Raw genomic sequence first — 17,467 nt, 5'->3', positions numbered from 1 at the left:
TGAGTAAGGGTAAGACTTCTTTGAGTAGCCTGGTTGGTATCGGGTCTAGGAGACAGGTTGAAGGTTTAGAAGAAGAGGTCATTGACGCTAGTTGGTTAAGATTGATTGGAGAAAAGCAGTCTAAATATATATATATATACTGTATATATATATATATATATATATATATATATATATATATATATATATCAGGTCCTAATGCTGTTTCTATTAGTTTGAGGGTAACGTGGTTCCAATTGAAGGCCAGACGCGAGTAATTTTGTCTCTGATAGCTAAAATGTTATAATTTTAAAAAGTTCATAAAGTTATTACTACTAAGATCTCTAGGAATGCATGGCTCAGTAGAGCTGTGACTCTTTGTCAGCCTGGCTACAGTACTGAAAATAAATCTAGGGTGCTTTTTATTTTCCTCTATTAAAGATGAGTAGTAGGCTGCTCTGGCATTACGTAGAGCCTTTTTATACGTTTTAAGACTGTCTTGCCAGACTAGGCAGGATTCTTCCAGTTTGGTGGAGCGCCAGATGATTTCAAGATTACGCACATTTTTGTTTTAATTCACGAGTTTGGGAGTTATACCAGGGAGCTAACTTCCTATGCTTTATAGTTTTCTATAGTCGAGTCATTCTCAGTAAGCTTCCAGATTCATCTATAAGAGAATTGATCTGGGAGGGACTAAAATTAATATAGCAGTCCTCCGTTTCATTATGACATGGCATTGAACTCGAGATCGGTGGAATTACTTCCTTAAACTTAGCTACAGCTCTATCCGATAGACGCAGAGAATAGTAGCTTTTTCCTAGAGGAGCGAAGTCCAGCAGCAATAATTCAAAAGTTATCAAGTAATGGCCAGATAAAGATGTTGTACACTCTGACTGAAGCAAATACAATCTATTAATGAGGGTAAATGCTACACTAAGGCTGTCATTTAAAATGTCCACATGGACATTAAAATCCCCAACAATAATTACTTTATCTGATTTAAGGACTAAACTTGATAGCATGTGTTTAAGCTTAAATTTAGCAGTAGTTAGACGCTGAACAGGCAAACTACGTTATAGTAACGTGAGTTATGCTACGTGTCCACAGGGGTGTTTTTAAACGCTAGTTGTCCAGCCGCTTCCCAGTATTGCACGCTTGGTGGGCTGCCAGCAGGTGGATGATTGACAGGTGCTCTCCTTCATGCAATCATGTGCACACTTCATGGCTGCACCTGATTGGACGACGCTTTCATTGGTGGCCTGTCTGCTCCCGGAAACAACGCTACCAGAATGCATTGCACGGCTTCTTACATAGACAATGAATGGAAAGCGTGGAAACAACGCTGCCTGTGGACATGTAACTCTCTTCATGTCCTACGCTTTTACATTGAAATAGTGTGAGAGATGACTCATCAGTATGAGACTTGTATATTGAAAAGATTTCAAACAGAAAAAAATAACAATTATATTATAATTATGTGTGTTCATATATTTTATTCATTATTATATTATATGTTATTGTTGTATTATTGTTGTTTTTTTTTTTTTTTGCTGGACCCAGGCATACATACATACTGAGTGCCTGAATGAATGAGTGGGTGTTTTCAAAATAAATCACTTACTAACAAATAACATGACGAGGATAAATACGAACATTATTGGTGCTTTTAATTTCAGAAAGGATGTACAATATAGTCTCTCTCTTTATAGTCTAAATGTTAGACTATAACAAAACCAGCCAGCATGAATATTTTAGACTCTAGATATGAAACAGCTGGGCTGTGTAGGTCACAGAGGAAAAACCTGAATCAAATATGCTGTGTAACACTGTGGTGTAATGTTGGCAACGCTTCCAGTGGAAGTAGTGGAATGTAAAAATATTTTTTTTAATAAAGGAGTTATCCCACAGTCACAAAACGAATGTGGCTGCAACTGGAAATGAAGCATAATAATATTGCACAAATAGGTAGACTAAGGCATATGGTTTTAATCATATTTCACATATTAAGCCCCAATCAGCAAAATTTTTTTGATCATATTCACTGAAGCCGACACTATGCTCCAATAGAACAACATAAATCATCCAGTTTTAGAAAAAAATGCGCCTCTACGTGTACGTAGAGCCTGTTGTTTGTTTTGCAAAAGTCGACAGCGCCCGGATCATCCTGTCCAATCAGCACGCAAGGCTGTGTTCGTGCACACACAGAGGCCCTACCCTCTCGGGTCGTACCACTATCACAGGTGGGAGGCGGAGGGAAGTAGCAACAAGCTTCCAATTCCTCGTCAAAAACCGAAAGTGGAGGTCGAAAACAACCAAGGAAAAGAAAACACCGGTGGAAAAGAAGGAAAAAAAGAAAGATGGCGACGGTGTCCGTGATAAAACCAGAGTTTACATCGGACCCACGTTTCAAAGGTGGCGTGATCTAAGGGATGTAAAAGAGCAAGATGTCGAGGGGAAGGAGCTCGGTGGTCGTGGGGGAGGAGCGTGAGAGTTGTAAACATCCAAAATCTGACAGAGTGCCCTCGATCTGCCGGACTTGTCGACTGGGACTTTAAACGGAGTAAATATAAGCGGCTATTTTAACACAGAAAAGTCCTTAAACATTTCAGAAAACTCTTTTTCACAACATATCTAAAGAGCTCTGCAAAGAATCTTTCCTGGTCAGGTTATGTCTGTGATATGAAATGATGAAACTATAACTCGAATAATTTGTGATCGCATATGAGGAATATCAGTAATTTTATACAAATCCTCTCCCAACGTAAAGCTGCTAGGACCACTTTTACTTCAATTTCTAGGGTTGGCGAGGAAAGGACGGCACACGTCTCCACAGTTCAGATTCAGGAAAAGGGTGGAGACAGACAGACTGGGTGGAGACAGACAGACAGACTGGGTGGAGACAGACAGACAGGGTGGAGACGGACAGACAGGGTGGAGACGGACAGAGAGACATGTTGGAGAAACTCAGGGTTTGTTGAAGAAAACTGCCAGCGACCAGGTTAGGTTCACAGAGTCAGTTACCATGGTATATTGAAGAGTTTCATTCAGCCTACTGATATATATATATATATATATATATATATATACACTTGTTTCTCTATAGAGGCCAATAAAGTGGTATTCCTTGTACCCGGCGCACCCCAGGGGACATGGTCATCCCACCACATCAGGTGGGAAGAAAAACTCCATATAACACATTACAGATGACGTCACGCCAACATCACGTGACACCTCTGATGAAGGCTACAGAGGCAAGGTAGCCGAAACTTGTCAGGTACAAGGAATACCACTTTATTGGCCTCTATAGAGAAACAAGTGTGAACAGTTACCATGGTAACTGACCATGAACCTGAAGGTTGAGTTCACTCTCTTCCTGGAACGAACAACTCATAGTATCCCTCTTCTCAGGGTTATCAAACTCAGAGTTCTAACTAAACCTGCTTTCTGGGTTAACTAGGCTTGTATAGTTTTTGTTTCTCTCAATATAGATGTTCCTTTCACATGTCCATGTCTGCTGATGGGATTGCGGCAGCCTCCCCACTAATCCACCTGTCTTCCTTTTAGAGTCGATCTGAAATGGAAAATGCATTTTGACCCTTGTAGAACTTTCCCCCTTCATGTTGTGCATTTTACAATATATGAAACATCATACCATAGAAGTTAGAGACTCTGGAACTGATGTTTCAACTCAAACTCAACTTAAGTAATGAAGTCAAGAACATTGTAGCATCCACTGTCAACATTGTAACATTGTAACATCCCCTGTCACTGTCTGCGTGTTTGCTTGTAGCATCCGTGGTCTAACCCTGGCCTTATGTTGTGTTCATGGTCGGCAGGAGGAATATACTTCTGCAGTGATGTGGTCTGCTGCCATGATGTTTTTGGGCGGATTACTCCCGAGGCTAGAATCCTATTAGCAGACTTGGGAGGTGTGACTGAGGTGTGAAATGAACATTTGTAGTGAGAGAAACAAACGCTCCTCTCCTCTTTGATGAAGCTCCATATGCAGACTTTTTCTTCCTTCATAATAATTTCTCACTATTTGAATATTGCCAGTTAAGTCACAACTGGAACCAGACTGGTGTGTACAGCCGGTCCCAGACTGTTGGGCAGGTGCCTCCTCCTTCCGTGGAAGTCTGGCTTCATCTGTGAAGCTGGAGGAAGCCAGCCTTCCTGTTGATTTACAGCGTTTGTGTGCTTCCATGCATATGTGATCTCATAATGTGTCATACGAGTATTTTGACCGTCATAAACAAATAGCAGCAGGGTTGGGTGTGGTTTCGCTCATGTTCAGGAAACAATCAATAACTCCTTTCCACAGAAATCAGTTAAAAAGTTGTTTGTAATGATGATCCACATGTGATTGTTGATGCGTCAGCCCAAATTTTTCATATTTCTTTTATAAATAAGTCAGCTTCTACAATCGGTAAAACAGTGATACCTCTTTTTATTTTGTTATTTGTAATCATGAATAAATCCATAAGGGCCTGTGCAGGCCGACAAGATACCAGATTTAATGTGAATTGAAGGATTTCTTTCACTGGATCATTTCAGTTTTTAAAAGTTCCTCCCCAGTTCGTTGCTTTCCTTCGAGGTAAAAATGCAGAATATAGTATGTGGATGGTTTAAAGGGTGCTTTCCTGAGGAAAATATCTGGTAATTAAATAAATCCTCATTGGAGAAAGACTTTTCTATGTGTCTTCCACACATCCTCCAAGATCCATCCCTTCTTCTTTTCCTGCTCAATTTGTTCTTATCTCTCGTTGTCTTTATTTTCGGGACTTCCTTATCTCAACTGGGGTCTACATGAGCTGTCGTGTGCTGGTTATTTTTTATTTCTGGGTTTTAACAACTATATGAATATGAGGATGAATTTTGCAGCAATGAAAGTATGTTTGCGCTCCGATTTGTGTTCGCTCTATATATAAGACGAGAAAAAAAGGATGACTTAATACCCTAACTGCATAAAAATAAGATAAACCTTACAGAGGCTCCTGCAAATGATTCCTGATTTCTGAATGGATATTTGAACCAAGTACCAATACAATCGATTAAAAAAAATGTACTAATTAATCGCACAATTTGCCGTAATTAATCGCAATTAATCGCTTTCTTTCTTCTTAAGAATAAAGTATGTTATAATGGATATTTAAAGGTAAAATTATGGAATGTGGAGTCAACACAAAGGAAGTATTTAAATTCAAATACTATTGTTAAACAGCAGCTTTTTTAACTTTAAGCACAGATTGTCTCATGTGAACTGGAAAAAAGAACAAGGAAATATTCTGCTGTGAAGTCAGAATGATAAATCCTTTTCACTCCATAGACAACAAGTCAGCTTCGTCCTCCTTTACATTCAGCCAGTTACTGAGACAGGGTTATGTATATATATATATATATATATACGTATATATATATATATATATATATATATATATATATATATATGTGTATATATATATATATGTATATATATATACATATATATACATATATACATATATATATATATATATATATATATATATATATATATGTATACGTATATATATGTATATATATATATATATATATATATGTATCGCCCGCGTGCAAATACGCGCCTGTGCTCTAATAGCCGCCGGGGTCCGACCTCATTTGGCATAATAAACGCCGGTTCAATTAAACGCCCGGGCAATTAAGTGTTTACCATAGTCTTGCACAGAAAACAAAAGTTTTTTTTTAACAGCACTTCACCGGCTCTCATCTCTTCTGTCAGTCAGCCCCTCCTCTCGCTCTCTCTCTCTCTCTCGCATGCAGGCGCGCGCACACACACACACACACAGACACACAAACACAGGCGCGCTAGACTGAGGGATATAGGGATATAGATAAATGCGCTAATGTACAGTGTTGAAATTACCGCGATCGACCCCCCCTTCCGTTATCATTCATAACACTGCTCTGATCAGCTCCCTGTGTCGCGGTAACACAAACTGTCTTTGTATTTATTGTCTGATGTCAATAAAGATGCGTCGGGGGGAAAAAGTAGTGTTGTTCCAGTGGTGCTATGGTGCTATGGTGAGCTCCTTGTTCTTTGCATGATGGTCTGGTGCTGCTCATTGCAAAAATAAATTGTAGCCTGTTGCAAATACGCGCCTGGTTCTTATAAACGCCTGGGCTCCAAGTCGATTTAGCATATTAAACGCCCGGGCTACTAAATGGTCATCTACGGTATATATATATATATATATATATATATATGTGTGTGTGTGTGTGTGTGTGTGTGTGTGTGTGTGTATATAAACTGTGTATATGTGTGTGTATATATATACTGTGTATATGTGTGTGTATATATATATGTATATATATATATATATATATATATCACTATACCTTTGCATTGCGGGGGGGGGCTGGGGGATCTGGATTTCTCCATATTGGAGCCTGGAGTGAAAAATGCTTTTTAAGTTTAAAACCAGCCTTAATCTTATTCCATGTATTTTTAGACTCCATATCAATCCATCTATTTGTAGCATCCGGGTTCACCCATTCATATATGTACCGCATTTGTGCTGCCCAATAATATAGTCGCATGTTTGGAACTCCAAGGCCCCCTTGGTCTTTGCTTCTCTGTAACTTATTTATCTTCATTCTGACATTTTTGCCCTGCCAAATGAATCTTGTAAACATCCTGTCCAAATCAATGAAAAAACTATTGGGGATTGAGTTTTGCCTGGGCAAAATATTCATTTTGAGCACGCTTATCCTACCTAACCAGGAAACAGGTAGGGTTCCCAATCTATATAAATCCTCCTTAATGCATGTTATGATAGGTTGAAGATTAAGTTTGACCAGTTTCCTAAGAGAGGGGCCAATCCTCATTCCAAGGTATGTTATTTCCTTGGTTGACCAGTGAAAAGGAAAGCTATTGGGTGGAGCTGAGCCTGTCAATGCACCAATAGGCATGGCTTCAGTTTTAGATAAGTTCACCTTAAAACCTGATATGTGTCCAAATTTTTCTAGACAATCGACCAGACATGGAATTGTGTTGTCTATGTCCACTCAGTACAAAAGGACATCATCCGCATAAAGCGAAATTTTATGTACTGTGCCTTTAACATTAAAGCCCTTAATCAACGAGGTAGTTCTTATGAGTTCTGCTAAAGGCTCAATAGCTAATGCGAATAGGAGAGGGCTCAATGGGCATCCCTGGCGGGTACCACGCTGCAATGGGAAAGAATCTGAGCAAAAAGAATTAGTAATAACGGCCGCTTTTTGGGGATCGATACAGCAGTTTCACCCAATCAATAAATTCTGTCCCTATTTTAAATTTCTCCATAGTATAAAAGAGAAAGGGCCATTCGACCATGTCAGAGGCTTTTAAAGAGTCCAAAGATACCACCAGGCCCTGTACACCATTATCACTGGCTAGCTGTATTATATTCAGGAGCCTTCTGATATTATTAGAGGAGCTCCTCCCTTTAATAAAGCCTGTTTGATCAGGTTTACCCAATATTGATATCAGTGGTTCAAGTCTCAAAGTCAAAACTTTAGCTAGTATCTTTACATCTACATTAATGAGTGATACGGGCCTATAAGAGGCTGGGTCTTCAGGGTCCTTGTTCTTTTTCAGGATCAGACAGATGTTGGCTAGTGACATTGTTTCTGCTAGACGGTGCGTAATGTTGAAACTGTGGTCGTAAGTCCTGGCTAGGTAGGGAGTGATATATATATATATAGGGAGTGATATATATATATATATATATATATGTATATATATATGTGTATATATGTATATATATATGTATATATATATATGTATATGTATATGTATATATGTATATATATATCTATATATAGACAGGCCAGTACACCAGGAGACGTGGAGGGGGCCGAAGAAGGACAACAACCCAACAGCAAGACCGATCTGTTCCTTTGTGCACGGAGGAACAGATGGAGCACTGCCAGAGCCCTACAAAATGACCTCCAGCAGGCCACTGATGTTCAAGTTTCAACTCAAACGGTCCGAAATCGACTCCATGAGGGTGGTTTGAGGGCCCGACGTCCACAAATAGGGCCTGTGCTTACAACCCAACACCGTGCAATGCTATTGGCATTTGAGATCACAGAGATTGGCAGATTTGCCATTGGCGCTCTGTGCTCTTCACGGATGAGAGCAGGCTCATGTTGCTGGAGTGTGTCAGCAGTTCCTGCATGATGAAGGCATTGATGTTATGGACTGGCCTGCCTGTTCCCTAGACCTGAATCCTACTGAGCACATCTGGGACATCATGTCTCGTTCCATCCACCAACGCCATGTCGCACCACAGACTGTCCAGGAGTTGACTGCTGCTCTGGTCCAGGTCTGGGAGGAGATCCCTCAGGAGACCATCCGTCGTCTCATCAGCAGCATGCCCAGGCGTTGTAGGGAGTGCATAGAGGCACGTGGAGGACACACGCACTACTGAGGATCATTTTGACATGTCTTGAAAAATCTCCACACGAGTTGGATCAGCCTGCGATCTGATTTTCCACTTTGATTTTTGGTATGATTCTAAATCGAGACCTCAATAAGATGAGGGTTTTGATTTAATTAATCATCCATGTTGTTTTGTTGTCCACGCATTGCACTTTGTAATGAATAAAGATTTCCAACTGGAATATGTTATTCATTGAGAACTAGCACACACATACACACACATTCATAGATATGTTTTTTAAAGTTTTTCTAGTTGCACAATTTCTTCTTCATGAAGCGGCACCACAACAGGAAGTGGAGCTTCCTTCCCTGTCCGGAAGTGTTCGTGGAGGATGAATGGAGGCAGGCGACACCCTCTCTGGACTTGTTTGTGGTGTAAAGAACCACTGAGTAGCCCTCTGTTTTCAGCAGCTATATCCAGCAGGATCGGGTAACAGTTCAGTTCCGCTGAAGGGGGAAACACAAACAGCCTGCAGGTTAACGAGGACCAGGACTGAGTGTTTGCTTGTTATGTCACCAAAGGAGAAAATGTGTCAATACAAAAACAAATATATGTATATAGGCTTATTGGTTACACAATAGTCCTTACAAGAACGCACACTGGCAGTTACATGCACTTTCATGAAGAATGTACATGCCCATGGTGGCCATTCATGTTACCTTAACTCTCTCTCTCTCTCTCTCTCTCTCTCGCGCGCTGTGTGTGTGTGTGTGTGTGTGTGTGTGTGTGTGTGTGTGTGTGTGTGTGTGTGTGTGTGTGTGTGTGTGTGTGTGTGTGTGTGTGTGTGTGTGTGTGTGTGTGTGTGTGTGTGTGTGTGTGTGTGTGTGTGTGTGTGTGTGTGTGTGTGTGTGTGTGTGTGATGGTAAATGGTAAATGTGGGCTGCTTAAAACCAAAGCCTCTAGTATATGTTTACAAGCTTATTGAATCCCTTACTTAACATGCATGTAGCCATTGTTTTGATAGGTTGTTAGAGGAAATAAATGGGAAATCAATTTGATTTTAATAATTTCCAGATATTATTTCCAGGAAGACTGGAGCATGGTCACTCATATGGATAGACCCTATGCTGCATGTAATCACTTGCCCCATAATCTGTGGAGGTATAGTAAAATAATCAATTCGAGAATAGGAATTGTGTGGATTAGAATAAAACGTAAAATCTTTGACTGATGGGTTAAGGGTTCTCCATACATCTGTCAGATCGATATCCTCTAACATTTTAACTAGGGTTACTCTGATATGTTGTCGATCCAAGTTTTTTTCCCTCAACTGAACTCAACAGTAGGAGGTTTTGCAGAGTACAATCAAAGATGGAGATATTTGAATGTAAGTTCATATGAGGTCACGATGTGATGTGTCTAGTCGAGGCTCATTGGATGTAACTAACAGGAAATGCTGAATTTTCAAACCAGTCTCAGTGTTGTTTGTGAAAAACTCAAGAAACCCATGGTGTCCGAGTCAGGTCTCATGGTTGAAAGTTCTGTGATGTTGGTCCAGTCCACATCCCCACCCTCCTAGCTTCTTAATTGAAGGTCAACTTTAGGTTCATAAAGCTAATAGCATCTGTAGCATTGGTAGCGAGGTAGCAATGCACTGTCTTGTCAATCACAAGGTAGCCCCCGCCCTAAAACCCTGCTTTAAGGTCTATTTGACTCTGAATGGACCATTTTAATAAAGGTAATAAATCAAGTGAGAAGACTTCTTTTTGCAAACAGATGGCCAGGAGAGAGAATGCAAGATTAAAGTCCCAGTCGGCGAGTCCGGCGGATCGAGGGCACTCTGTCAGATTTTGAATGTTTACAACCCCTCACACTCCTCACACTCAACCACCGAGCTTCTTCCCCTCGACTTCGTGCCCTTTGAAATCCCTTAGATCGCGCCACCTTTGAAACGCGAGTCTGATGTATTGCACCACCTTTGAAACGCGAGTCCGATGTTAACTCTGGTTTTATCACAGGCATCATCCCAATTTTTTCCTTCTTTTCCGCCTGTGTTTTCTTTTCCTTGGTTGTTTTGGACCTCCTCGTTTATTTTTTTTTTTTTTTTAAGATTAAGCCTTTTATTATTTTATAGAGACAGTGTGGAAACAGGGAGATAGCGGGAGAAGACATGCGGGAAACTGATTGCCGGGCCGGGAGTCGAACCCTGGATCACCGCTTAGAGGACGTTGAACCTCTGTACATGGGGCGGCTGCCCTAACCCCTGCGCCACTGGCCGCCCCCTCATTTCGGTTTTTAACCGAGGAATTGGAAGCTTGTTGCTACTTTTCAGAACCGCTATCATCTGACTAGAGAAGTTTCAATATCACTTGCTTCTGAGCTATTTCTGCCAATACGTGGAAGGTATTGTACAGCGCTCTCTCAGAAACCAATTTTATATACTGATCTTGAGATATGAGTTTGTCAATATTGTAACATTTGGCTTAGCACAACAATGAATTTAAATGGCGTGCAGAGGTTGAAATGTTGAGGTATTAAAGAACACTTAAGTCTATGATCTCTGCTTTACAGTCCAATATGTTGACAATGATGTTCATTTGAACTTGGCAAGTCTTCTGAGAGAGTTGAGCTCTCTGAAGTCAGTAAGTCCTCAACTCATCCGTCACATCTCGCCTGGATCACTACTTTGATGTAAAAGAGGGCAATGAATCCAGACTTCCACTATTGCATGCTGGCAGAGCAACAAACCAAAACATCTTCAGCTGTTTGACCGAGATGGCAGATCTGAAAAGATTCCGCGTGAATGTGTCGATCTCTAATTTAGGTAATCCTCTTGTGAGCTCATTTGCATTTGACATGAGCCCATGCAGAGGGTGCTGATCCCACCTGGTTACTTCTTCTGTAAACAGATTCTCTAAAGACCAACAATGATGACGTATGTTAGTGTGACAGCGTGTCAGGCTATGGAAGAACAGTAACCACCAGAGATGGTGAATGAACCAGTGGACTTTCCACATGCGAGTGCTATTAATGAGCAGGTAGAATACATCATCATTGATCTTCGGTTCAGCACATACGTGATCCACGAATTGATTTATGAAAAAAAAAGTTGACAAGTGTGTGGACTGAACTGGACTGAGCGTGGTCATGGCGAGCGGAGGAACGGAGGAGCTTGAACGCCCCGCGTCATTTAAATCCCCTGTATGGGAGCATTTTGGCTTCCCTGTCAAGTATAATGATGAAGGAAAGAGATTAGTGGATAAAACCGTGACGGTGTGTCAGCACTGTGGCACAAGAAAGCCATATGACAGTAGAAACACATCAAGCATGGCCACGCACTTGAAGCAACATCACCCCGATGTTTCACTGACCGGAGTATAAACGAAGGCTGCTCAACAACCGCTTATCACCACGGCATTTAAGCAGCCCCTTGCTGTACAATCCGACTGGGCTAAAGCCATATCAAACGCTATCGGTGTGTTTATAGCTGCAGACATGAGGCCTTATTTGGTTGTGAAAAACGAGGGCTTTAAACACATGCTGACAGTGCTTGAGCCACGTTACGATATCTCGTCACGCACCCACTTCAGCGAAAAGATTGTGCCAGATCTTTATGAGCAGGAGAAGAAAAAAGTTGTGGATGAACTATCCCGAACATCCTCTGTTGTGCTCACGACAGACGGGTGGACGTCCAGGGGAATGCAGCGCTATGTGAGGATAACCGCTCACTTCATCACAGCAGACTGGGAGATGAGAAGTCCGGTGCTCCAGACACGCCCCCCTCTACGAGAGTCACACAGGCACTCATCTTGCGCAAGTTCTGACACAAGCTGTGGAGGAATGGAAGATAAAGAGGCCCAGTACTAATATCCCAGTCACAACTGATAATGCCAAAAATCAAATAAATACAGTGAATGAGGCAGGACTGGGTCCACAGATAGGGTGCTTTGCACATGGTCATTGGTCCATGTTAAAAGGAAAGAGATATGCCTTCTTATGTTGCACTTTAAGTTGTTTTTCATTAATTATGTCAAAAAGAAGATATTATGCCTTGTGCACTTTAAGTTGATTTTATATATTATTATTTAACAAGTGTTAATAAACGAAAGACAAACTTTATTGTTTATTTGTCTTGTCTTTTTTTTTTGCTGATCCGAGAAACGATCCGAACCGTGAGTCTTTTGATCCGTTGCACCCCTAATATTTAGTGTCCACATATCTATCGACATGTATTTGTTGTCTAACGTTACACCAGCGAGACATTACATCAAGTCCCAAGATAATCTGTGGTCACATATACCTGCAAACTAGTTGCATTTCAGCGGAATTCGCTGCTTTCAGTCAAAATATGTCATTCACATGAATCGTGTTGATCTGAAGAGGTTTTTTTTGGGAGGGGGGAGGGGGGAGGGGGGGGGCAGTGTGTTGGCACAATTTCACATAGACTGGAGTGAGACTATTGAAGTTTCAGAGTGTGATCTCCTTCGCAATAAAATATCTTGGAACGTCAAGATAACGGCGATGTCATCGTCTTCACTTTTCAGTGACACTCGCTTTGAGTGAATACTTTTGGCGATACACTGTATAATTTGTCAAGTCCAGAAAGTCTCAGTGTATCATAGTTTAGTATTAAACAGCTCAGTGAACTTCATCTCGTCTCATGCAACGTACATCACCAACACAGCTGTTAGCTTGGCTTTCTAGCAAGCTAGCTAGCTAACTAGGCTCACCAGATGAGGACGGAATACTTGTTTGTAAAAAACAAACTTGGAATAAAAAGATAATTCCAGTTTTATTGTCCATTAAATATGCAGAATTGATATCTGGGCTTTAATCACAAATTATAATGTTTTATATGGCACCTTACTGAGTGTATGATTCAGCAAGTATATGTGTTTTTCTGTAAACTTAACTGCAAAACCAAAGAAATATGCAAATACACAATATACTTTGGACATTTGGCAGACAAATTATATCCACAGCTGGCATTTCCCCCTCGGCACTCCCAACCTCATGATCTTCATCAGCAGGTGGAGATTGTTCAGGTGTAATGGAGCTTTTTTGTCATTAGGTCACTTGATGACAACGGATCCATGTCAACTCAAGGAGTGTGACATGTGGTAGAAGTGGACTTTGCGTTAAGACTTCCACGGTGAAGTATGAACTCTCAAGACGACCCCTTAAGTGGTTGTTGATCTATTTGGAAACTGTCTTGGACCCTGAAATGTAATTCAATCTTGTGACTTTCACTTTCACCTGCACTCTGGAATCATATTGGATCTTATTGGAACAATGAACTAATAGTTTAAAATCTTCCTTTCTCCTTCCTTTTCTTCCTTTCCCATCTCCCTCTTCCCCCTCCATCTCCTTCTTGCCTCCTTCCTTTCCCCAGGAACATGATCAAGTCATTCTACTCGGCCAGTCTGCTGCTGGATGTCTTGTCTGTGTTCGGGGAGTTGTCAGAGGAGGTAAGATAAAGATTGACTGTGCAAACTTTCAAGTAAAGATTATCAACATAAACCAGTTCAATGTTCTGGTAAGACACTAAGTCAAATCATTTATTTAAGGATGCAGCTGTCCAAATGATCCACAAATCCACCTGAAGAGACTTAAACTGACAAAACATTAATCTTGTTAACAAGATGTCTGTTAAGGATGGTGCATCTCTGCCTTTAAACTGAAAGTTGCTGTTTTCAGAGCATTACCATAGTAAATGATGGTCCTTTTAGAGTCAAATAGACCATAAAACGGTATACTTTGGGCAGGGCTACTTTGTGGTTGGCAGGTTGCTACCACTGCATTGCTACCAATGCAATCAGCTACTAAGATGACTTTAACACTTAGCTGTAAAGTTGAACTTACTTAATTATGAAGCTAACATTGTTATGAAGCTAACATTGTTAGCAGCTTCACACCAGATCCAGATGGATCCAGATCCAGTAAGGGTGTTATATCCACCTGTCGCTACTCCACAGTCCAAATATGGTCACTTCCTTCACTGGTTGCAAACACTCCAAGAAGGCGACGACCAAAATGCAGAACTCAAGGCTTCAAAACCGTAGTCCACAAACCAATGGGTGACGTCACCATGACTACAGCCACTTCTTCTCTACAGTCTATGCTTTTGTTGGCTAAACCTTGCTTGTAGTTAAGCCCAAACATGACAGCCTGAACCAGTCATTCATTTTGCAGTGTAATGGCGTCCCGACTGACAGAAATAGGAATGGTGCTGGCAATAATAATACTTACAATAGAAATAATTTAGTTTGATCATGGTGCTGAGTGACATGAAAACATGTAAACTTTGTGTCCATGTACGCAAATGAATAGATTACAATGTCATGACTATTTCATGAACTGCTGTGTTGAATGATTGGAAGCAGGACACATGGACTGATCTTGGGTCGGATCAGGGACAGTGTATATTGACGTACAAATGAAAAACTCTGTATCTCCTCTTCAATTCAATTCAATTTTATTTATAATTTCATATCACAACAGAAGTAATCTCAGGACACTTAACACATTGAGCAGGACTAGAATATGCTCAAAATTTCCAGAGTCAATACAATTTCAAAGTACCAACATCACCCAGAGGCAAGCGTTCTCCTGTGATCGCCGTCTAGAATATGTATGTAATATAATTATATATCGGCTGCAAACGTGTAGCTTTATCCAACTATACATGTCTTTCTGTTAAATGTGTTGTGTTTTGAATGGCCCTTCCTGCCACCAATTCACACACCAGCGCCAACAATGAACCTCCATGTGGCGGTGCTAATTTCAGACCACCAACATGACATTCACTATTTGTTGTTAGTCGCCTGGACATGTTTTTAACCACACAGAAATTACTTTGTATACTTAATCATGTAGAAGAAAATGTGTTACCTAAGTTTTATTTTAATCTCATCCTAATATTCCTTTCTCTTGTACTGATCAAATGTCCTGTTGCTCCTATTTGATTGTGGTTAAATTTTGCCCCGAGAGCAGCCACACCTTTGACTTCTCAGGAAGTATCTTCCTCTTGGAAGCAGACCTGTATTGAGTCAATGCAAATCCACTCATCACTCCTTCCTCCATGTTCTCTGTAACTGTATAAAACTCTGACTAGCCCCACTCTTGTCAGAGAGGATTTTACAGCAACGTTGTGAACTTCTTTCTCCACTGACAGTGATTAAACCTCATCTGGACCAGCCACAGAATAGGACCTGAGGAGTTTTCTTCCACAATCATCAGTCAGCCATGACGAACATGTCACATTGAAACATTTAGAATATTTGCGTTTTATGGAAAGGCATGGTCATAACAAAATATCAAATAATATCTTTGAATATTTTATGGAAACATTGTAGAGCTTCTATAAAGAGTTGGGCTGCCTGAAATATGAGGATTTAAACAAACTTCAAGCTACTTATTGGGAGATAAAACTATGTTATTTAACATACTGCGTCAGGTGCACATCGTGTAAAGATTTATCATGAAATATGTGGTCAGCAGGAGGAAATGGGCCTTTCTGAGGTTGAGACACACACACACACACACACACACACACACACACACACACACACACACACACACACACACACACACACACAGCACGTCTTTCTCTACACTGTGTCACCCAGAAGCCATTTAAACATCAACAGGACACTTATGTCCGTACAGTTAGCTGTTGCATCAGACAATGAGTCCTCAGAGTGGCTGGTGGTGAGGGCTCTGCAAACAGACAGGCAGGAGTGATTGAGTTTCAGGCAGTAAAAAGAGGTTTTCAGCAGTTTCCCGGCCCAGCTGAGTGGAGTCAGTGTCACTTAACAAGGTCGTCCATCAGGAAACCTGATTCTCTGTGACTGCTCTCCTGCTGGACTGTGGAGAGGAGAAGAGACCGGGTTCAGAAATGTAATACTTGAAACCAGTACCAGTGAAGTTACACCATTCTCGATACCATCAACAATCTAGTGTTCTGGATTCTTTGTTCACGATGTAGCATTTTTGTTTTCAGCCCCGATCCCCTGCATAAAGAAGAGTACCATAAACATATTATCCATACTACCCTCGTAGTCGGATGGTTTGTACTGAATCCTCACACAACAAAGTCTCATGGCAGTTTTTATTGTCATATAGGCGACTCTAAACACAAAAATCAAGAGAATAAAAACTGTTGGGTAAAGTCCAGCATGTTAAACATACATTTCTTCAGAATGAGATGTTTTCTATGCAAGAGTGTTGCTGATGAACTTTCATGAGCTACCAGAACGTTCTCAAGCAACATGAAAAAATAACAGCCCCATGAAAGCTGCTGAAAAAAACATTACAAACTGGCATGGGATGTACTCAGCCCAGGACAGGGGGGGTTTACAGTGAGTGATTTAAACCACCCAGAACAGGTATCCATCTTCCAGGCATCAGTGATATTTTTAACTTGAGGTGCCTGCAAAGAGTCTAAGCCCAAGTTCCAGACAAAAGCCACCATTCTGAACTGTATGTGGGTTAAATATGGTACTTGAAGTTCCTACCTGAATGCTACAGGATCTATTAACCCTGCCTGCACTTTGTTTCAGTTATATCTGTCATAGCGCTGAATCAAAGACAGCGTTGACCATTTGTCCTTCTGCCTCCTGTTGTGATCATGGCTCTCCACCATGACTCAGCGAGCCCTGACAGCAGCACCATCAGGCTTTAGAATTTATCGTCCCTTCAAGCTCCAGAGAATAGGTATTTATGTCCACAGGAGGCTGTAGATAAAGGCCAGATGTCAGTAAACTGCATGTGGCTAAAAAGATACTCTAACAGCTACTTTGGCAAGATTGTTGGTCAAATGCTAAAATATTTAAATTGTACATGTATACAAAAAGGATGTGCCTAGTTGTTTGTATTTAAGACTCATTATGTTTTTTGGGGAATACCAGCCAACTTTCCAAACCAATCCAATTATGATACACTTCCCAGCATGCTCCTGGCTGTCTGATGTCTAGTCACAGTGGACATTGAGTTTACATAAATGATGCTTGGTGATGGACAATGTTTCCCTGATGTTGAATTTTTCATATAATGAATTGTTTTTTTTGTTTTTTTGCTTTTTGTCT

At 40.8% G+C, this 17,467-nt stretch overlaps 1 protein-coding gene across 2 annotated transcripts in view; it reads left to right on the top strand.

Annotated features, from left to right (window-relative positions):
- The window catches only part of vta1 (vesicle (multivesicular body) trafficking 1), a 113,496-nt gene that overhangs the window by 51,715 nt on the left and 44,314 nt on the right, over window positions 1-17,467 (top strand). For both annotated transcript variants that reach the window (XM_084031108.1, XM_084031107.1), the window contains exon 4: window positions 13,774-13,849. In XM_084031108.1, coding sequence (XP_083887234.1) covers window positions 13,774-13,849 — 76 coding nt within the window. The remainder of the gene's footprint in view (window positions 1-13,773; window positions 13,850-17,467) is intronic.

The sequence above is a fragment of the Eutrigla gurnardus genome, assembly GCF_963514095.1.
Source record: "Eutrigla gurnardus genome assembly, chromosome: 16".
Lineage (NCBI taxonomy): Eukaryota > Metazoa > Chordata > Actinopteri > Perciformes > Triglidae > Eutrigla > Eutrigla gurnardus.
Note: the sequence above shows the minus strand (reverse complement) of the source record. Positions and strands in the feature narration are given on the sequence as shown.